The sequence below is a fragment of the Callithrix jacchus genome, chromosome X, assembly GCF_049354715.1.
Source record: "Callithrix jacchus isolate 240 chromosome X, calJac240_pri, whole genome shotgun sequence".
Classification (NCBI taxonomy): Eukaryota; Metazoa; Chordata; class Mammalia; order Primates; family Cebidae; genus Callithrix; species Callithrix jacchus.
The window spans coordinates 7369168-7393237 of NC_133524.1; the positions used below are offsets into that span (position 1 = coordinate 7369168).

The 24070-nt window shown below is 40.0% G+C and overlaps 1 protein-coding gene across 4 annotated transcripts in view; it reads left to right on the forward strand.

The window, feature by feature from the left end:
• Positions 1 to 24070, forward strand: part of STS (steroid sulfatase) — a 247148-nt gene that overhangs the window by 181914 nt on the left and 41164 nt on the right. For 2 of the 4 annotated variants that reach the window (XM_035289539.3, XM_078362824.1), the window contains one exon: positions 14646 to 17853. The exons of 1 other annotated variant lie outside the window; for it this stretch is intronic. In XM_035289539.3, coding sequence (XP_035145430.3) covers positions 14646 to 15019 — 374 coding nt within the window. In that variant the 3' untranslated portion in view covers positions 15020 to 17853. Of the gene's footprint in view, positions 1 to 1344; positions 3436 to 14645; positions 17854 to 24070 lie in introns of those variants that run through there. One more of the 4 variants, XM_054251451.2, reaches the window with a different exon arrangement.

The window sequence follows — 24070 nt, forward strand, 5'->3', positions numbered from 1 at the left end:
CTTCTTTTTCCAAGCAGAGGAAACTCCCTGTTCTCAACAGGGTGCTGTGGCTCATCCTTTATTGCATGCACAACTGCCCAGCTTTACTTCCTGGGACTCCTCGCATACTGAGGACAGCAGCCTCTGTGTTCTGTGCATTGCTGTGCTTACACTTTCAGGCTCTTCTCCCAGAAGGATGTCTTGTCTCATCTCTTCTTGGAGGGTACTCCCCAATGCCCCCCAGACTCTGCTGAAATGCCACCTCCTCTGCATGTCCTCAAAGCATTCCCCTCACATTTCTAGCATGGCACTAAAAGCTAGAGAATGAATGAATAGAATTTCGTTGTTTACCTGACTTACTTTCCCAGCCTAAAGATGATGGATCATGACTCACTGTATCTGTATTTTGTACATCATGCATATTTGCTACATTTAGATATTTAAAGCAAAGTCAAAATGTTCTTCACTACTACCACATTTCCTGAATTGTGCAATAAAACAGGATCTCATGTTTGTTTTACAGTGGAATTTCCAATTAGGATACAGGAACAAATGGTTTATAATCTTAGATGTAATCAATTTCAGACCTTTCTTTCCTATCTTTGAAACTTAGATTTACAGTAATATTCCTATCACTAAGATGCTTGGCAGTCAATGGAAAGTGGTGAGCAATTTATACAGCTATTGGTTATTCTAGAGGTACCTATTGAGGTTGGATGTTCAGTTCCTTCTTTGGTGATTAAATAAAATTCCCCTTTTCTCTAAGGGGCTTTGGAGTTCTGCTTCTAGAACCTAAGACTGCCCCCCCGCATGAAGCGGGGCATGTAATAACCTCCCAGCTGCTACCTTCTTCTTAAACTCAGGGTGATTCCATTCAATTTTCTAATGAATCTTTGTCTCTTTCTCACTCACCTAGACAATTTTTCCAAGACTTATCACTTAAAGAACAGCCTCTCTTTTATTTTTTCAACTTTTCCATGAAATTACAACCCTTCTGTTAGCCACGGAAATCACACCAGGTTTATGCTTCAGTTTCTCCTTTAAATTTGGGCAGTTTCCTCATGATATGCTCTAGAAGACAAAAAACAACAGAAACATGGGCTTGTGATTTTACATCTGGAAGCATTTTATTCACATATATCATCCATGTAGCCACAATTCCTAGTTTCCATAAGAATACTGCTTCTTTTTTAGATCAGTTTATAGCACCGATTCTGAGCTTTGTAATAAATGAGAACTCAAGGACTCTTAATTTCTTTTTATATGGAGCCAGCAAGGAATGTGAAGAACAATGTTTCCATGATTACTGCATGTTCAAATAAGTCTGTATCATGTCCTGAACCTTGCAAAATTGTATTTTAATAGAGCCAACTCCCCAGTTAGAGAAGCCAGAAGGAACATATTGGATCAGAGGCTGGAGGAACACATTATGTGGAGGAGTAAAGAGAAAAGGGACAGGAAGAGGCAGAAAATAGGAGTGAGAAAAACAAGACCCAGTTTCTGATATGCAACTGGCCCCAGGATAAAATTTGCTTCTTGGACACAAGTAACATTTTCTCTCAGTGCAACTCCTTCAACTATTCTGCCTTGAACTGGCAACAAAAAAAGGAGAAATCACAGTATCTCAAGGCTAGAATGATTCATCGAGATAAAGGACCTCAGGAAAACATGATGTTTATGAATCATTTATGATTTATTTTTCAGACACTATCTGAAACTCAATAACTGTATTTGCTGTCTTGGCTTTTATGCATGGCTTCGTGTTTAGTTATTTTGTATTCTATCTATTCATTTTTTCTAGAAATATGTATTGAGCACCTACTGTGTGGAAAATATCGTGTTAGTGCTGGCATCTGTCAGTGAGCAAAACAGACAAAGTTCTGTGCTGAAGAGTAGCTTACATCTTAGACCAGGCGGCACTGCTAGCTATGCAATGTGCTGGGAATACAGAAATGCATAAGGAAAACGTGACTGTCATCCATATGGAGCTTTTTGTCACCTGGGGAAGACAGAGCTCAAGCTAGTACTAGTAGAGTGAGTCTGCATAGGTCATCTCAGATAGACTTTGGTAGGAGTTTGTCAATAATCACTAGACTGTGGAACATATTCATAAATCTTAGGGATAAGAGGTTTATCATCTGACCTCAGAATACTTTATTAGGAAAAAAATAAAAGAAATGTAGTATTAGGGTTTATTAGCAGGCAGTGGTAAGCTGGAATCAGCTCCTGGTCGTTTAGGAATCTTGCCAGCTGGTTGTTAAACCATTGTATGTTTTCATTTGGCTGTGTTGTAGGTGTTTACACCATAGCAATTGGCAAACACAACGAATCCAGGCTGCCTTCCCTCCCTCAGAGCGCTAGATTAACAACAGTTTGTTGGTATCAGTAGAACTGATTGCAGATGTTTTTAAGATTAAGTTACCATTTGTCTTGATTATTTGGAGGATTAAATATTATAACTCCAAACTCATGAAATACTGATTTTTCAGAAATCTTAGAGCTAGGATTTCATTTCTACCCTTTTAAAACATGAATCTCTTTTAAATTTTATATATAATGTCTTTGCTATAATTTAGTTGTCTCAGCAAAATGAATGACATGATTTAATTATGATCTGATATCATTATTCCTATTACATTTACAAGAACTCAAGAAAGCATGATTATAACATGGATAACTTTCCTTGCACTAAGACAGGAATTTTGAGTTAAAATTTACCATTCAATGAGTATGAAAAAATTTGGCTTTACCATTTGACATATGAATTAATGTTATTAAAAATTCAACACAATGACAGCTTGATTTTATGGATGGAATTTATCTTTGAGGGTAGGTGGCTCCAGGATCAAGCTGATGACTGTAGTCTGTGACATAAATGCTCACATTAATGGGAGCTGGTTTGCAAACCAGCTGGTCATACCAAAATCCATTGGATAGCTGTAGGTATATTCTAGAACACAGTGTAATATAGTACATAATCAATAGCTTAAAGCATTTTGCATAGACATATATTGGAATATTAGCATCATGTAGAAAAAAAGTTGCATATTTTTGAAATGTCACACTTTAGTCAGGAAACAGGATATCCATGAAGCTATAAAAATTACATAGGGGAACGGGGCACCAATACCATTCTTTCCCTGGGAAAAGGATGAAGACATCCTCACATTGAACTAGCAGAGCCTCATAAATCCTGCTCCATTTTCAATTAAAGCTTGTTGGAAAATTTTCCCCTGTGATATAAAAAGCTTTATTTTAAAAATGACAATGCTAAAAACTTTTGAATGATTATCTTCTAGCAATTGGGAAATATACAATCAATTAATGTTAACTGGTGATGAATATCACAATTTCCGTGATTCGATTATATGAGTGTTTCAAATGATCACAGGTACCCTGAAAATACATACATTGAATATGCATCAATAATAAATAAATAAATAAAATTACAGCAAACAGGAATAGAGTAATAGAATTTATTCCAAAGGAACGTCTTTCTTTCCAACTTTCTGAAAGATACCTTCTTTTCAAAATAAGAGCTCAGGAATGGTTTAAAGTCAAAAGTAGCTTACCATGGTAACATAAGGAAAAATGCTTGCATTGCTCACTATCTATCATTTTCATTTAATTAAAAAATTAATTTTTCCCCTAAAATACACCTAATAGAAGAGATTCTCATAACAACTACTTATGAGTTAACAGCATCAGAAAGGTGGCACTTGGCTTTCATCTTCACTAGTAATTTTGGTTAGTACTTGTCAGATGCCCTTCCTCATCTGATCCTCAGAATTAGGATTTAAAGTGTCAGAAATAAAATACTGAGCACTGAAGCTGACTTAATGTGATGCACCATTTCCAAATTTAAGTTCACCAAGAACTATCCTGTGTTTCAGCTTACCTTATAAAAGGACATATTCTCATCCTACTCTGTAACTGTTGTAGCAATTAAGAAAAAGCACATATATGTAAAGCATTTCAAGGATATCTTTTAAGTCTTAGAACTTCTTTTCTCTGTGAACACTTCAAATGCTGCATTGCCACAAGATTTTAATAGTTCAGGCATGTGGTCATTGTTTCACTCATGTTCCTGTGAAGCCCTGTAGCAAAGTACAACATATGTATTTGTAATTGTAGCAACACAGGATGATGGTGTCCTGAGATGGACAGAATTTCCTTTGGAGATCTAGGAGAAGGAATGACTTATGAGGTTAGAAAAGATTTTATTGAACTTTTTAAAAATAAAGTTTATTGTATATCATTATCATTCAGCCACATCAGTAACAGCTTAACTTCCCCAGTCATTTCCTTTAGTGGAAAAAATCACCATATAAATAGATTTTGTGTTTTCCAACATAGTCTATTAAACATATATTTTCTTATGAAACTCCATATTGCCTTATAGACAGTATCAGACAATATTTGAGATGAACATTCACTTTTCAACCAAAGTTACAGAATGTCTGATCTAAGATGACACTAATACCATGGAAGAAATGTCCTGGTCATTACTTTTGATAATTTGCTACAATTCAAACTTAATTCCTTATGGAGCCAAAGTAAATCAAAATTTAATTTTCTTTCTTGAATTAAAAAAAAAAAAACCAAAAAACTCACTGTGTCTGAGTGCTCAAATGCCCTCTTCCAGTAAGCTTGGTGACCATCTTTTTCTGATCTTTCTTCCAGAAGTCACTTCTGATCTTTTCCCCTTGCATTCTCTGTACTACCATTTCACTGATTTTCTGCAGTATTTTACACATCTCTTTTCCCCGACTTCAACACAGGGCATCTCTCAGTTTGCCCGGAATGTCTGCCTATGTCTCTAACCCCCCACCAGATTTGCTTTCATGGGCTGTCAGACCTGATATTTTCTACGTAGACATTTTAGTTCTAACCAGGGCATGCAATATTTAGCAATTCTTTGTGTCTTCCTTACATTCGTATCCTCTATACAAAAGTCTTTTGTAGGTAGTTATATAGACATTTCCCTTTGTTAACCTCATGTTCTTGAAATTTGTCATCTCTTTTTGTGATCATTATATATCTTTTGAAGACATGCTTTATGACGATGACAGTAAACACTGATGTTTGTTGCATATTTACTGTCTGCTGGACACTTTGTTGAGAACATTGTATTTGATATCTCATTTAATCCCCTAAATTATAAGACATTATGATTATGTTAGTTTCAGATTTGGCTGTAACAGAAAACAATTAAAAAAAAACCAGTAGTTTGGATTAGAGAGAAGTTTATGTCTCCATCTCATGGGTAATGTCCAGAGGTGAATGGTCCATAAAGTCTCCGGGGTGCAGAATTTTTCAAGCAGCTTTTCCACCTCTTGTAGAATGTGGCAGCTTCATCTTCATGGTGAACGATGGTTGTGTCTACCTTAAATGCATACAACGGGGGGATGGATGGGAAAGATGAGAATAAAAAAGCACATGGCTACTACTTCCCAAGGAAGATAGACTTTTCTTACAGACCGGAAGTTGGTCACCTGTTGACACTTAGCTTCACAGGAGGCTGCAAAGGAGAGTTTTGTTATGGGTGTCCACATACCTAGAGAACACTCAATGACTGTGGGAGGCTGGGGGAACAGCTAGCTCTCTCTTCTCTCAGTGTTATTTCTCCCAATTATAGATGGAGAGACAGAGGTAGAAGGTCACATTATTGGCATACAGTCTCAGAATTGATGGCCAAGTTAGGATTTGCAACCAACACTGCTTTTGAGTCTGTCTCCCATTAATTGAAACATCTTCTCCCAAGACAGCATGTTCTTTTACTCACAACTATAAATCATGAATCCTCTACCTATGTTGGATCTGGACATCTCTGTGCCCCCATGCACCGAGTCCATAATTCATCCACATCCTCTTATTCCCCAAATGTGGATATCCTTGGCATCATCAGGTCCCATACTCCTTCTACTGGCTCCATCCCTGATTCTCACCCTCTTAGCTGTTTTCATCTGTCTCCATGAATGTTCTTTCTTGGAGGCCAAATGACTTATGCCCTCTGCACAATTCCTGGTAACTGCCCATTTTTGACAGCAAGCAATCCCAAAGCAAATGTACTTCCAAGCTCTCTGCCTTCCTCACTCCGTTATCTTCCATGATCAGATGGTAATCTCTAGTGCCTCACAGCAGCCTGTTGGTCCTTCAAGCTGGAGGTGGTGCAGAGCCATTGTGTGAATTCAGTCAGGATGCTCTGAGTAGGTCCCAAGGAGACTATGGAGTGCTTTTGGCTTCTTGTCTGCCCATGCTGGATTTCATGACGACAGCTGGCTCTTCCCCTCTTTCCATCCCTTCCTCCTAACAGCCATCATCTCCTTTATTTTTTAATTTATCCAACTTTTTTTTTGAGACGGAGTTTTGCTCTTGTCACTCAGGCTGGAGTGCAATGGTGTGATCTCGGTTCACTGCAACCTCTGCCTCCCAGGTTCAAGCGATTCTCCTGCCTCAGCCTCCTGAGTAGCTGGAATTACAGGCATCCGCCACCACACCCAGCAAATTCTTTTATAGTTTTAGTAGAGACAGGGTTTCACCATGTTGGCCAGGTTGGTCTCGAACTCCCAACCTCAGGTGATCCACCCACCTTGACCTCCCAAAGTGCTGGGATTACTGGCGTGAGCCACTGCGCCCAGCCTCAGCAATTTTTTATTGGCCCTTTGTTCTATCTAAGATACTAGGCACTACACATTTAGGAGATGTGGGAGATATGGTCCCTGCCTTCAGAGAGGAAATAATTCAGTCAGAGAATTGGAGACCTCATGGGTTGACTGAGTGGTGAAAATTGGTGAGAGGAACAGAGGAAGACAGGTGACTTCCAGCTCAGAATTCAGATGGGTTCATGGAGGAGAACATAGCAGGGCTTTGAAGGACAACTAGAATATCAGTATCAAGGCAAGGAAGGGAAAGTGGAGGAAGAGTCTTGTACATCCTGCACCCACTTTGTTTCAGGTTATATATTCCTGTCCCTTAATATGCAAAACCCTAGGCTTCATGGAAGGGAGTATTTTGTCCTCAATTATTCAGGCATCATTTGGGAAAGGTCATGTTGCTCTCAAATTGCCTGGCTGTGAAGCACATGCACCCAGCCGCCAGAACTGCTTCCTCATCCTTCTCACTGTTGTCTATTATGAGCTCTGGTGCTGCCAGCTACAGGAAGCAGGCAGAACTTATCTACTGTCATCGATTATATATCAGCCAAGGGCTGAATAGTTAGGGAGTCTGGGCTATGGTAAACCGATAGCAGTAAACCTCTAGGGTCAGAAACAGAGCTTGGGGCCAAGAGCTTTTGGAGAGCATACATGTATAAAATTAGAAGACATGTGATCTATGGTTGCTCAGTTGCAAACACATTGTAAAATCTTTGGGTCCATGAAAAGATTTCAGGCATTAGTGTGGGGTGTCTAGATGAGACTAGGGAAATGTATGAAACAATTTTTTAGGTGGATCACAGGAGTCAGGAGGGCACAATGGGATGGGTTTTCAGACATCAGTAGATGACATCAACTTTTCCGTAAGCTTACTGAGGGGCAGGCCCAGGATTCTTTGTGTGGGGGTTCCTCACAGTGGAAAAAGGGAACTGTATGTGAAATGGTTCTTGAAGAACTTCAAGATGGCAACAGAGGTACATACTGCCAAGACTGAAAGCCCAAAATATCTGTGTATGCCTTCTATGATATCTATATGCAATCTTCCAAGCACCCAAAATAAATCTCGCCAAAACTACCAGTTGAACATCATTCATCAAGGGAAGTGTAAATCTGAGTGATACATTAAGAGCCAGTGTGTTGAAGCCATGTAGATTTATTAATAGTTTTCCATATACTGCAGAAAAAAAAGTCTTACAACATGTATTACAGTAGCAACAGATTGAAGGACAGATGGAAACTGCTGTGTTTCTTGTGTAGATTGGCTGCAACTTTCTGTTCACAGCTAACTCATGTATAGTCTATACTCTAGACCCAGACTCCCTCTGAGAGCATCACATATAGGAACCAACTTTTAATCCTCAAAGAAATGCTACCAGGCAAGAACGATTATTATGAACATTTAACAGAGGAGCAGACTGGGACACAGAGAGGTGAAAGCAGCTATGCCCAACATCACATAGGTAGGAAATTGCAGAGGTCAGGATTGAACCTAAACTACTGATGCTCAGAGCTGTGCCCTTAACCAAGCCAGTGGCAGGAAAATCCTTGGCCGAAGCACCTGCCCTCTAGCTAGTGCATTCATTCTCTCTCTCTCTCTGTCTCTCTCTCTCTCTCTCTGTCTCTCTCTCTTTCTCTCTCTCCTATACACCCACCCCCCACATCTCCTCTTACTATCTATGCAACTCTCACCCAGCATCAGGCTAAGAAAGCCAAATGCATCTAACTCTTTTATAAAGACATTGCTATCATCCTGGAACAAGAGAGTCTTCAGGCCTCTGGCACTGTCCCTTCTCCATCATATTTTTCTTGGAAGAGCACAGCAACTCTACCCATTTATCTCTACTCCTTCTATACCGCCCTTCAATCTTTGGTCCCTGTTCTGTCCTTTAGAGCTGTTCTATACTGCCCTTCGATCTTTGGTCCCTGTTCTGTGCTTTAGAGCTGTTCATTCATTCATGCAGTTTATCACCAAGCCTTAGAGAGTTGTGAGTACTGTCTGTCTCAATCCAGCTTCTGACTTATTTTATCAAATACAAAGTTTGTATTATTTTATAGTTTAGCTCAGAGGTTCATGTATAGGGAGTGACGAAGTTGTGCTGTGATAACCATTAGCCCTGACATTTCAGGGGCTTAGCCTGGCAAACATTTATTCTCACTCCTGCTGTAGAACAGAGCTTCTCAACCTGGATACTATTGACATTTGAGGCCAGGTGATTCTCTGTGCTGGAGGCTGCTGTGTGCATTGTAGACTGTTGGGTAGTATCCCTGGCCTCTCCCCACCAGGTAGTATCCTCTGCAAGACGTCCACCCCACTGCAACTATGACCACAAAATGCATCTCCCAACATGGCCAGAGGTTTGGGAGATAACTGCTCATTCAATGCCTGTCATGGTGGGAAGGTGAGGGTCTAGAATGAGAGGGTTCTGTCATCCATTTGTCAGGGACCACTCTGACAGAGGCCCCTCATCTCGAACGTCACTAGCAGGAGAGACAGCTCCTCTGTGCTGTGGCTGGGAAAGTACACTGCTCATGTTTGGCCAGAAGAGGCCGTGCAGACTCCCTGCCTTCAAAGGAGCTGGAAAGTGTTCTGGAGCACTCAGATTATGCAGAGTTCCCTGTCTCCAGGAAAGAGGCATAATCTTGTTTTTGTGGACTCAGGGTTCCAGGTTGGGGGCACCTTGCTTTAGCCACTCTGGGTTAGAAGCAAGGGCCATAATGGCACAGTCGTGTCGTGTGATGCCGCTGAGTTTCGGTCATGTGTACAGTGTCTTTACTTGTGCCAGACGGGCTTTCCAGGAATGGCTTTGTTTTGTCTCACATGATGGCTCTGAGACTCCTGCAAGGCAGCAGTTTAAATATTCAGAGACACCTGGAAAGGAGTGTCCCAGGGTCTGAATTGTGCTCAGCTGTGTCATGGAGTGTTGTGACTGCTCTAAGTACAGCATTCAGAGCACAAGATGTGAGAGGCTTGCATCATTATAAGATGCCAGAAGGACTCAGGGCCCTTCAGATAAAGACAGAATGAAGCTTCAAGGACACTTTTCAGGAGGATGATGTTAGAATTTGTAGGTGATGTAGCCTAACCCTGTTCCCGGACCAAACCTAGGGTCAGGCTGCTATTTCTCACAGCCCAACAACAAGATGCAGACAAACTGGGGAGGAAGAGATATTTCTGTAACTGGGTGTAGAGAGAAGGCCTGGAAAATATTGCCCAAACCAACTCAAAATTACACTTTTCTGGAGCTTGTATACCTTCTAAGCTATATGTCTACATGTAAGTGTGCATTCATCTAAAGAGATAAGTGATTAACTTCATTTAGTCTATGACTAAGGTCTGAGTCCTGAAGACCTTCCTCTGGAGCCTCAGTAAATGTAGTTAATCTAGATGAGTCCAGATTCTGTGGTGATTATCCTTTTCTTGTCTCCTACTAAATCATGGAGGTTTGGGGAGTTCTTTTAGACCCCCAGTAAAACTTGTTTGTGGGGGTCTGGGAAGTTTCTTCAGACTCCCAGTAAAACTTGTTTAATTCTAAATGGGTCCTGCTAAGAATTCCTTTATTACCTTGTCATGCATGCTTGAGGTCCAGGAGAGGCCTGGGCAAAACTCTTGGTGGGCTTTTGTTACATCCCAAACTTTGTATAAGGTGCTGGCTCTATCAGCTTTTAATATTTAACTTCATCACTCAGTCACTGCTGAAACAGATGTCATAGAGGCCTGTGGTAGTGAGACCTGGCTGCCACAACCCGACTCCAAGAGGTTAACAGGGAGATTCTGCTAGATACTAATATTGATTTTTAAAACAATTTTATGATGTAACGAAAGTTCTCGTTTGCACTCTCTCTATTTTTGTCCTTGGGAACACATGTGCTCAGTTTTGGGGACTTCCTTGCAGGGCTCCCACTTCCCGTGGCTGAGTTGCTGTAACACCAAGTAATAGAAATCACATCTCTTCCTGTTCCAGGGTCAGAAGCCCCTGTAGTCCCCAGGAAATCCCAGGGATCTCAGAGACCTCTTTATTTCCCTTTGTTCATAGCTTAGTTTATTTTTAATAAGATAGCTGTTTTAGGATCCTATGTGGAAGATGCTGAATCAGTTTCTGGCTTAGGCATCAAGTTTTTCTCACTTAAATTCTATTTACCTTTTTGTCAAATGACAATAAACTTTCTTGTCTCATGAGTTGAGTCACATTTTGTAGTGGTGCTTTTATATAAAATATGTTTCACCAGTGCAGTGACATAACAGTACTGTGTCATATGTCATTGATAGCTTTGACCATTACGTGTGACAATTTGTTTTCTTAATTTGGGTAAGGATTTTAAAAATCTCAGTAGAATTATTGTCCTCATCACTACTTAGACTACTTAAACAAGTTTTAAAAAACCTGTCCACTTTAATTTCCCTGCATTCTTTATATCAAATTTAACAATTCCTTTTCCAGGTCATTGGATCTCAGTTATAAATGAATCTCAGTTCCCAGTTTGGTCAAAATATTTATCTGTTTTAGTCATGAGAGAGGAACAATCTTTTTTCAGAGCAGTAGATGATAATTTTTCTCTTGAGACGGAGTTTCTCTCTTGTTTACCAGACTGGAGTGGTGCAATCGCACAATCTTGGCTCACTGCAACCTCTGCCTTCTGGATTCAAGTGATTCTCCTGCCTCAGCCTCTCGAGTAGCTGGGATTACAGGCATGCACCACCATGCCTGGCTAATTTTGTATTTTTAGTACAGACAGGGTTTCTCCATGTTGGGCAGGCTGGTCTCGAACTCCTGACCTCAGGTGCTCTGCCCGCCTCAGCCTCCAACTGGGATTACAGGCTTGAGCCACTGTGCCCAGCCAATAATTTTTAAAATACATTAGTGAATAAACATATATTTAAAAATTTAACATTTTTCTGGTATATGAGGATATTCAAGATGAAGTATGTTATCAAAATAATTTTGGAATACAGGACTAAATATACCTACGAAAAATATAAGATGATGCTGGATATGGTGGCTTAAACCTGTAATCCCAGTGCTTTGGGAGGCCAAGATAGGAGGATTGTCTGAGCCCAGGAGTTCAAGACTAGCCTGGGCAACATGAAGAGACCCCATCTCCACAAAAATTTTTAAAATATAGCTGGGCATGGTGGCATGCACCTGTGGTCCCAGCTACTTGGGAGGCTGAGGCAAGAGGATTGCTTGAGCCCAGGAGTTTGAGACTGAAGTGAGCTATGATTGTACCCCTGCACTCCAGCCTGAGTGAAAATGAAAGACCTTGTCTCTAGAAAATACAAATCAAAAATACAAATTAAACAAAAGAAGATGACTATGTCTGGTGCCTTCTATTTTATCTAGTGACTGAGTTGTACTTTTTATCTTTGAAATGACACCTTTGGAGATGTCAATTTCTGGGTTCCTAATGAGTAACAGAACAAGCTCCCAAAGTAGGGATTGTTATCTTGTGAGCCACTGTACAATAAAATGTGCAGTTCTGTTTCTCTCATTTGAGTAAATCTAAAGTGGTCCAGAGAAACAGCACAAAGACTAAGCAATCTACCTTTTTATGAAAAGTTTTTTAAAATCCAGATGAAAGGATAAAAAGGCAAGCAACCCCAGAACATGCTAAATAATCCTTCAGAATAATTAATTCTTAGTTCTTCTACTCTTATCTGAACTACCCAGCAACCCCATTGCCCCCAGCCACTGGGCCAGGGTGCCTGCATCTGTTGACTGGGCCTGACATCAATCTGATCTTTCAGCTCACATCTGGGGAGGATCACGCTCAGGTGATAATGAAGGGATCTGTGTGAGTGGCTTTCAAAAGCAAGTGGAAAATATAGGCTCTTTACATGAATTTATTCGGGGAGGCTGCATTCTCCTGGGGTTTTAAACACACAGAGGCTTGACTCGAATGTCAAGTTCAAAACGCCCTCTAGATTTGCGGCATTGGGAACCTGAGCAAAAGGGGCTTCCTGGCTCACTTCTCTGTGTAACCACTTTCTCTCTTGGCTGACCCTGATGAAGGTTTCTAAGTGGCTGCAAACAGCAGGTTCTGTCAGCCTGTCTCCAAAAAGGCTTCTGAAGGAAATCTCTCATACCCGGGAAGCAAGTGTGGGATGAGAGGAGTGGATGGGAAGCATCTTAAGGTTACCTGCTGCCTTTTTAAACTCTGCTGGAGATGGTAACCAAGTCCCGTAATTCTTCCTGCAGCCTGGCATGTCTGTGTGTCAGCTTGACCTTATCTTTCTGAAGCAGGTGCACTGAGCCCATGTTAAGTGCACAGATGTCATGTCCTGCCTCGCAGAGTCAGCTATGCCACAGACTGCAGGCATCTCATTATGAATCTTCTTTAATATATTCATCTAAACATATTCACCTCGCTTCCCCGTCTTTCTCAGCTTTAAAACACACACACACACACACACACACACACACCAACAGGCTGACTTTTCCCATCAATAACCTTGTCCAAGGTCAGGGGTGATTTGGGGACAACACAGACACAGTGACTGTTGGTTTAAACCTATTGCATTAATCTATTTTGCATTTTGATCAGATGATCATGAAATGTCTATAATTACAAAAGACATCAATGTCATTATATACACAAATGATCAGGATGATTCCCACATGGGTGGGGTGCTTCCTAGGAGGAATGTCTCTTTGGTTTTATGTAAAAGCTGTAAGGGCATTCATGTTCTGCACCTGATTCTAGTCGGTTCATACATTTTAATTCTCTGTTTTTATCTGCCACATTTTTCCTACCCAGGAAACATGTTTAGGCCTCTCTTAGGTGTTTGAGAGCAGGAAGCTCCTCAGAAAATAACATTGTCCAATAAATAGGAGTGAATCAATTATTTCATAATTATTCATTTGTTTGTAAGTCAGTTTTTCTTAGCAATTTTAGTATTTTGGAGTTTATTGAAATAAAGAACTTACATTTTAAAAACTAACCATCCTATTCTGGCATTGATGAATTCCCCTAATTTGGAATTTCTAACAGCTTTTAAAGATATACATTGTATATCGTTATATTGTAATTTAAAGATTTTTAGTAAGTTTATAGAGTTGAGCAATCTAATTTCAGAACATCTGCTTCGTCCCCAAAAGATTATTTCCATTCCCCATTTGTAATCTCTCCTCACTCTCACTTCTAGCCTTATTTAATTCTTCTTTTAATATCTATTTATTGTGCGTGTGTGTGGCTGGAGTGCAGTGGCATGAGCATAGTTCACTGCAGTTTCAACCACCTGGGCTCATACAATCCTACTGTCTTAGCCTCTGGAGTAGCGGGGACTACGGGCACATGCCGCCACACTCAGCTTGCTTTTTTCTTTCTTAAATTTCTTATAGAGATGGGGTTTCATTGTGTTGCCCAGGCTGGTCTCGAACCCCTAGGATCAAGTGATTCTTCCAAGTTGGCCTCCCAAAGTTCTGAGATTATAAGCATGGGCCACTACACCTGGCCCTCATTTAATTCTTTTTTGTTTTGAGACAGAGACTTGTTCTGTGACACAGGCTGTAGTGCAGTGGCGGAATCTCAGCTCACTGTAACCTCTGCCTCCCAGGCTCAAGTGATTTTCCTGCCTCAGCCTTCTGAGTAGCTGGGATTACAGGGACCTGCCACAACACCCAGCTAATTTTTTTGTGTTTTTTAGTAGAGACGGGGTTTCGCCATGTTGGCCAGGCTTGTCTCGAACTCCTAACCTCACGTGATCCATCTGTCTCAGCCTCCCAAAGTTCATTTAATTCTTGATTCAACATTTTTTAGACTTCCTGGAAACTGAAAACATAAACTGTTAACTGAGGTCCTAGCAAGTTTAAGGCTATTCCTGCTGGCTGTGTGTGTGAGTGTCTACATGTGGCTTTGTAATCTCTCCTATACATATAAACACTGTGCCTGCAGCCTTATGATGTCTTCACCTTCTTAAAGCACATGGTGGCATAATTTCCATATCACTTTTCACTTGCGGTACATGCAAGGATGCTTCATACCTAATGCCATTTCCATCCTTTTAAACCACAGGCACATCCATCTGGAAGGCCTTTCTCTTCACCCCCAAGTTTGACCCTGTGGGTTCCAACGGATGCTTTTCCACACACGTGTGCTTCTGTTCCGGGAATTATGTCACCCATCATGACCCACCTTTACTCTTTGATATTTCCAAAGATCCAAGAGAGAGAAACCCAGTAACTCCAGCCACTGAGCCCCGGTTCCATGAAATCCTCAAAGTCATGCAGGAAGCTGCGGACAGACACACCAAGACCCTGCCAGAGGTGCCCAACCAGTTTTCATGGGACAACTTTCTTTGGAAGCCCTGGCTTCAGCTGTGCTGTCCCTCCTCCGGCCTATCTTGCCAATGCAACAGAGAAAAACAGGATAAAAGACTGAGCCACTAGCTGTGCCTGGTCACCAGGCAGATGCATGTGGCAAAGCTCACCATCTTCATTATAAACACATACCTGGGAGTGGCACTAGGGAAAGCTAACTCCACCCACACCTTGGATTTGGACTCATTCTCCATTTTATTAACTGAAGGCTTGGGCCAGAGCTCAATAGCTACTCAACTGGAGTGGCAAGGGGATAAGATCTGTAGTATACAGAGAGGAAGATGGTAGGTTTATGCCTTCTGTGGCCAGAGTCTTGGACTCATGGAAAGAAAATGACTAGAGGGGCATTTACAAGGCATGCCAGCACAGGCAGATGACAAAAAGGTGCAGAAGGCAATCTTAAAACAGAAAGGTGCAGGAGGTACCTTTACTCACCCCTCAGCAAATATGTATGCCAACAGTATACACTATCATTTACTCTATAATCTGAAGTGATGCAATAACCACCATGATTCCTCAGCCTAATACAAAAGGCAATCAAATAAAAGAGAGTTTAATAATTTAACTATAAGTAACTTTAAGGTGAATGAAAGATCTTCTTTAGGAATAATAGATGAGATTAAGTTCCACTTTTGTTATTAGAAGGGAAGTCATTATTACTGGTATAGTTAGAACACATATAAAATGCTCTTCATCATATATAGTTATGCACATGCATACATAAACACACACACACATACACATGCACACATATAGTATATTTCTTTCCTCAAGAGGGTTAAGATTTTAAAATAGGGACCTAGAAGCTTATTACTATTTAAGTAAAAACAGTAGAAGCTCACAAATAGATTTGTTTGCACAATGATTTTTTTTTTTTGCAAAACTTTATAGTAACAAAAATCCCAAGGCAAATCTCTCCTGAACTGATTTCCATTCCATAATTTGTATTATTATTCTTGATTTCACTGTTTTCTTTGGGAGAATGGAAGTTCTGAATTAAAAGCCCACTGTGGAGATGCTATGGTTCAGGGAATCTCTTCTAATGTAATTCAGAATCATTGGCCTAGAAAGTTTCTGATAATTGGAGGGGAACAATAATCACTCACAAGCAATGCATGATCTATACACATAAGCGTGATTTCCTTTAGTTTTAGGCAGAAGTTAGTCATCAGAGAGTAGTCGTGTATGCAAGTTTTGTGACTGAGATGTTTCATTGCTTCCAGTTCACAATGAGGTGAACAATTTTGCTTTCATCCTATTTTCCCCAAACCCCACAAGTCAGGGAAAACTCATAACTGGTCGCCTAGGAGAGGGCCTGATAGTGGCATAGCTGGAGAGAGTTTCAAAGTGTAAACCACCAGCCCATCCTGAGGAAAGGCTCTTGTGGAATGTAAAGTGCAATCGTTTCTTCAGATACAAGACTTTCCCCAACGATGTGATTGGATTCCTTTATGGCAAAATCAAGAGAAGCTGCCGTCCACCTGTTTATGCATTCATCTCTTTTGTGGACTTGTCTGACCACTTTCTATTTGCCCAGAGTTTGCTCAATTCCAAGACAGTGCATGTGAATGGAACACCTGTACCCCCCACAACGGTTTGCAGAGAATGCTAGCCATGACTCGGGCTTTCTGGAAGTTGGCTATAATTTCTCTATCCCTACCCCCAACCCTGGGAAGTTGGAGCAGGAAGGGGGTACTGTTGGGCTTGGAGGATTCAACAGCATTTCCCCAGTTACCTACTAAGTTCTTCTATTTCAGGCATTAATTTTGCTTCTCTTTAAAAAAAAAGAAAAGAAGAGAAAGAAGTGATTCCTATCACGTAACCCCAGAGTTGTTAAAAGCTGAAAAGTAAAAAGGATTCTTCCTTTTAACATGGATTTTTCATTCCAGAAATTGCAGGAGAATTTGTCTTTTTGCTTTAGAAAACATTCTTCTTAGAGAGGGTACTAGCTTACTGATGATATGTTAGGATTGCTACTGATAACTATCATGTGGAAAATATTTAAAGGCACTGTTATAAACTTAGGCTGTAAGATGACAATATTTTCTCAAAGTCTAACATATTCAATGCAAGTAAGACTTTCTGAAAATACTTGATGATGTGGGAATACTGCAGGATTAAATAACTTGAAGAGCCTTTATAGATTATACGAATGGCTATTTGTGTCTAGAACTATTTAATCTATAAAATGTTAACAGCATATGAAGGATGAAATATATCTCTAGATGCAAATGTATTGAGTTTAAAAGTGCCTCTAAATAATTGAGATCACATTTCAGGGCATTTAGAAATCAGGTTGATTTGTGGTAACCACAATCATCTTAGATACCAAACCATTTACCATCTAAAACTTTTGATTTGAATGTGTAACAGGAAACTGGAATTCTTTTGTCCAGGAGAAACCTCACAAACCTTCTTTATGGCATAGTTTTGTTGTTTGTCCGTTTCTTTTTGCAGAGCTGGAAGTCATGGCTACGAGTTTATAAAGCATCCCATTTATATTACCTCTGGAGTTGTATATCCAAACCTTAGTGGGCTTTGAAGCTTTAAACAAATTCTTTTAAAGAATTATTATATTTCTAGCATTACATTCATGTTAAAAGTTAAACAAATAGATTAATGATGTATACATAGGCATCATTTTAGAAGGTCAGCAATACTTCAGGAAAAGCAAAATTGCAATCTACCTATCTATGGGACTAAGAAAGCCCTGTTTTTTCAAAAATGGAAGCCTACTTCTCTGATTTTTCTGAAGGTCATACAATGAAGAGTGGAGGGGTAAAACACACACACACACAAACAAGTATTTGGCTTTTCACAGGAATTTGGTTGTATTAGGTGAAAGGGTTACTTAGAATATGTTAATGCAAATTTAAAATAAAAATTTCCTTGGCAATTAAAAATGCTGTGCACTATAGTTTACAATAGCAAAGACCTGGAACCAACCCAAATGCCCATCAATGATAGATTGGACAGGGAAAATGTGGCACACATACACCATGGAATATTATGCAGCTATCAAAAATGATGAGTTTGTGTCCTTTGTAGGGACATGGATGAACCTGGAAACCATCATTCTCAGCAAACTGGCACAAGAACAGAAAATTAAACACCACATGTTCTCCCTCATAGGCAGGTGTTGAACAATGAGAACATATGGACACAGGGAGGAAAGCATCACACACTGGGGTCTGTTTGGGGGAAATAGGGGAGGAACAGTAGGGGTGGGGAGTTGGAGAGAGATAGCATGGTGAGAAATGCCAGATGTAGGTGATGGGGAGGAAGGCAGCACATCACACTGCCACGTGTGTACCTATGCAACTATCTTGCATGTTCTTCACATGTACCCCAAAACCTAAAATGCTATTTTAAAAAAGAAAAAAAAATGCTTTGCACTAATACCATGCTTTCTAATGTGATTGAATTCAACAATGTGGGGAATGTTTACTATATTTCCAGCTCAATGTCAACTGATGAAGAATACAAGTTCCAGTTCTGCAAAGATTTATCAACTTTCTTAGCTCAAGAAGGAGGCTGAGAAATGCAGAGAGGAATAAGACATAAAATAGCCCTGACCTCCATGATTCAAGAGTGGGGAAAGGCCAGATTATTCCCCATTAGCATACTCTGTAAGGCCTTTCTAGGGGCCTACAAAAATGCTTTAATTTCTTTTATAATCAGAAGAAAACAAAATGAACATTGGGGATTGGAAATCATATTGGCATATACACCAACATAGTTATAAAATAGTATGTTAATATGGTTTATGTTTTTATATAATATATTTTTATATTAAAGTATATTTAATATGTTTTGCCTTCATGGCCCATGAAAGTCTTACTGGGTCCTGGGGAAGGGACCCTACACTGGTGAAGCAGCTGCTTTGCTCTGCAAACACCTGGAGCACAAATTTGATTTGAAAAATATTACCCTCTTCTCTTTCTTTCAACTGGATTCCTTAGGAAAACCAAACCAGTGTTGGAACAAACCCCGGAGGCAGTAAGAAGTTGGAGTGAGAAGGGCATGGTATTGGGACTAGGATTGGCTCTCATTCAACCCAGCTATTCTAATAAAACGACAAAAGGTGTCCATACAGAGGCTGCTGGCGAGTGCATGGCCATAGGGAGCCAACATGCACAGGAGGAAACATACTCATCACGTGGAGGCCTCTACAAGCTAAAGCCTTGTTGCCTTCTCTTTAGTACCCAGAGAATGTGATGTGTGATGCAAATGCTCAAAACCTCTTAAATTGTAGCTGTTTGACCTCTACAGACCTCACATCCATCCCAGGCTTCATGGACAAAGATTCTCCACTTGGCCAAACTTTAGCCAAGCTCCTCAACCTTTCCCCAGGTCCAATCTGGGGACTTCCTTATAAAATCCAGTTTTGGCAAGAAATCTAAGTCGTTTAACAAGAGCACCCAAGCCGTCATATCTGTTCCTCCTCAGTCTCTGATCAGTCTCCACAGCCTCCACCACCCCCAAGATGATGTCTGGTCACCTGGCCTGCCTTCAGCTAGAATCCTGTTAGGTCAGTTTATCTGAATACCTCCTGATATTTCCTCTTGGTAATCTTCCATCCACTGCCCCTCACCCCATTCCCTGTCTGTAAATCCCCACTTTCCCATCCTGTATTCAGAGCTGAGCCCCATCTTTCTCCTTTACTACAAGTCCCCATTGTTGTGGTCCCTGTACCCATCATGATGGTCATGAATAAAGTCTTTTTTACTGTGCTTCAATAGGTAGCATTGTAAATTTTTTTCCTTTGATGTCATCCATGACAACTCAAAACCTGTTGGGACAGCGTGACTCTGCAGGGTCTTTAGAACTCAGCTTTCTGAGACTGAGCATTCTTGTTTTCTGACACCGTGAACCTGTTCTGTGTTGCCAGAGATCACTCAAGCCAATGTTACTTCGTACCATATCTTTGTGTAGTAGACTCTGAATAAAGTAATTGTAATGTACCAATATTTTACTTTGTCAGGTATTTAATGGGAGCCTTTCCAATAAAGGAAACATCAGCTTTCCTAATTAGAATGCAAGCAGCTTAAAAACTACCCACATCTTCCTGAAGGGGAAACATTGCCATGTAACTATGTATCAGTTTTCTAATAACTTCATGTACCTACCATATAGGAGGGATTATGGGAACTACAATTCGAGATGAGATTTGGTTGGGGACACAACCAAACTATATTATTCTGCCCTGGCCCCTCCCAGGTCTCATGTCCTCACATTTCAAAACACAATCGTGCCTTCTCAATAGTCCCCCAAAGTCTTAACTCATTCCAGCATTAACTCAAAAGTCCAAGTCCAAAGTCTCATCAGAGACAAGGCAAGTTCCCTCTGCCTATGAGCCTGTGAAATCAAAAGCAAGTTAGTTACTTCACACATACAATGGGGAGACAGACATTGGGTAAATACACACCCATTACAAATGGGATAAATTGGTCAAAAAAGGGGGTTACCGGCCCCATACAAGTCTGAAATCCAGTAGGGCAGTCATTAAATCTTAAAGTTCCAAAATCATCTCCTTTGATTCCATGTCTCATATCCAGGTTGTGCTGACACAAGAGGTGGGCTCCCACAACCTTGGGTAGCTCTGCCCCTGTGGCTTTGCAGGGCACAACCTTCCCCCTGGATGCTTTCATGGGCTGGTGTGGATTGTCTGCACCTTTTCCAGGTGCACAGTGCACGCTGCAAACATTTTATAATAGTTCTTTGGATTTCAAAAAGATGCTTTGATTTACTGGTACTGTTATAAATAGAAATCATGTGCATTAATTCTTCAAAAACTATCAGCCATATGAAGGTGGAAGTCAGATAAACTTAAAGATAAAAATATAGTGGAGTCTACCATCAATTTTTCATGGCCCAGAGTTGATTAGATTATTAGTGATTCTGCAATTCTACTATAAATGAGTGAAAAAAAAGTTGATTGATTTGTATAACAAACATAATTATTGTTATTATTACTTAAATATTCAGGTTCTTTTTGAAATATTCCATTTTGTTTCACTGAATTCTATGAGGATAATAGATTTCACAATATATTACACATATGGAGGGATAACATTATTTTTTAATGGCATTTGAAAATTTTAAATTTTCCAATCAATATGTTTTTATAATATTTGAATTCCCTATAAACTTTGTCACTTTTGAAATACTTTTAAAATAGTGCCCGTACAGTACTCTAGTAGATGCAATATTTTAGTTTTTTTGATCAGATCTTAGTATTAGGAAAAGATTAAACAATGACATATTTAAAGCCAAGCTATTTCAGCAACCTTTGAAATAATACCATGCAACTCATGTTTAATATTTCCAATTAGTTCATGAGACTCTTGCATCTTGTGCTTTTCTTTCAAAGTCAGGTTGTAAACTATGCCATTAATGCAAAGTGTAGGCCCTATGTTAAAATCTGAAGGCATTCTGCAGCAAGGTTTGAAAGTACCCTTGTCTAGTGCCTCTCAGGCTGATGTGCATGAAGGTGACAAATACTATAGGAAGAGGCTGGGAAAAGCCAAGCTTGAAATAATTCAGGAAAGGATACTGGCAGCACTGGTGGCATTTTATCAGACAAGGGAAATGCATCGGGTCAGTAACTGCTAAGAAAAAGCCGGATCAGACAGGTCATCCATTAGAGCTTGTATCAGGGAGAGCTCTTCACATTGTCACATCAGAGGCAGAGACAAAGGGAGCTCTGCAGCACATCCCATCTCACTGAAGTGAAGAATAAGGCAGTGTCTGGGGGCCACATGCAGGTGTTGCAGGTGTGGATATGGGATGGTGTTTGATGAGTCTCATGGATCCCAGACATGATTTTAAGTGCTTTAGTGGATTTGTCTATCTAATCTTCACTGTACATCTGTCAGATAGATGTTATTTTTTATTTTTATTTTTTGAGTAGAGTCTTGCTCTGTCGCCCAGGCTGGAATACAGTGGCACAATCTTGGCTCACTGCAACCTCCACCTCCCAGGTTCAAGCGATTCATCTGCCTCAACCACCCGAGTAGCTGAGACTTCAGGTGTGTGCCACCACGCCCAGTTAATTTTTGTATTTTTAGTAGAAATGGGGTTTCACCGGGTTGGCCAGGATGGTCTCGATCTCTTGACCTCGTGATCTGCCCATCTCGGTCTCCCAAAGTGCTGGAATTATAGGTGTGAGCCACTGCACCCAACCAGATAGCTGTTATTAGTGTCCTCTTACATATGAGGATTCAGGCACAAAATATAGTACATAAATTGCTTTATGCTTAGATTTATGGAATGATCTTTTGGTTAATAAAAAAAGGAAATGGATAGAGTCATGACCTTCATATATGACTGTGCATGCTGTGTACTGCACAACTCCAGGAGGCAACATTAACATAATCTGCAGTCAGAAGAACATTTTCTAAATTTGCACAGTGCACAACCTGTGCCACCATATGTAGCAATAGCTATTAGATAGCGGTGTTGCAAAAATAGATGGATATGGAAGTAATGAACACAACTGACTACCTTGATTTTTCTAGCAAGGGACACAGGAGTATGGTTTGTAAAACCCATGGATGAATCTATGAGCTAATGTATTGACATGAGACATTCTGGAGTGAAAAAGGTAATCCAAGTGTACAGATAATTAAAATAGAGCTAAAATTAACAAAGAGTTAATGTGTCACATTTAGGGGGTAAAAGGCACATGGTTCTGTGGTTATCTGTTGGTTTACTATTCTCTGGGCATCACCACACTGTCTGCTAAAAGTTTCCAGCTTATTCTGCTGCTCAGACACATGGTAGGACTGCACTTTGACCCTTCATGAGCTGTGAGGAGACATGTCACAGGCTACTTCAGAGCCACACCATCTGTCACCAGCACTTTCTCAACATCCCTCATAGAGGCTGCTCCCTCCGGCTGGTCTCAGAGTTAAGATGACACCAAACAGAGTCCCAGATAACTTAGAAGGTATACACAGTGTAAGCAAGAAAAAACCTTTGTGGCTGAAGCCACTGAAATTTGGATATTTTTTCTGCAGCCTAGATACATTCATCCTGAGAAACTTATGTTGCCATTCTGTTTCTGCAAAGGAGTAAGTTCCATTTTGCAAAATATTTCATTTCCCGTTTTTATTCCTTAGAGAGTTTATAGCTAAGGGATCCTGGGATATTTTGCACCATGGAATATCTGAGGTTTAACCAGACTTGAAAAGATAATTTAGATAGTTGGAGGAAAGGAAAAATGAGGTTGGCTTTGGGCCAGGTTAAAACAAAACAAAATAAAACTAATGTTGAAATTCACTGTATCTTCAGAAATACACACATCTACTAACTTTTACCGAGTGAATATTAGGGAGGTGAATGGCATTTCATCTGGTAACATCTTATGCCACATGAAAATTTAACGATTGTACAATTTCAAATCCCTTTGTTTTAATAACTGTAACAAGCCCTGCATTTTAATGTCATTTTAAATATGTTTAAAGTATTTAATCCTACTTAATTGTATGTTAAATTTTTTGACAATCCTTTTAAAGTAAAAAGAATATCTAGTAGGAACAATAATATTCATGTGCATCCTACTTATTAGTACTTTCAATGCAAGTATATGATCTTTTGACCCTTTCTCGTTTAAATTGTTTGCCTTTTTTAAAAATCCCAATCATGCTGAGTGAACTCTGGTGTTTAAAAAATTATATAGTGCTATTATTTTCCATGACAATGCTTTAAAGTGTAACTTGTGTGGGAAAGCATATTTAAAATTGTGTTGTATTATTTCCATCACAGCAAAGCAATGTTAAAGCTTTTCCAGGGCTATAATGGCTCCTTTCGTGTAAAGTTCATTAAATACAACAGTGATGACACTCAGAGCTACCAAGCCCAAATGAGACAAGGACTTCTGTGTCAAAATGGGAGAAGGGAATGGAAAGGCAAGGGAAAGATTAGTAGTAGACACAGAGGCAAACTTTAGTCATCCCACATCTGTTTATGGTGCAGTTATCTCAAAGATGATGAAATAGAGGGTGAGAGAACCAACGTGCTATCAGTCTCAGGGTGACAATTACCCTGTAATAGTCTATCTCCAACTATCTTAGATAATGCATGAGAAAGTGCTTGATGAATGATTCCGTCCTAACC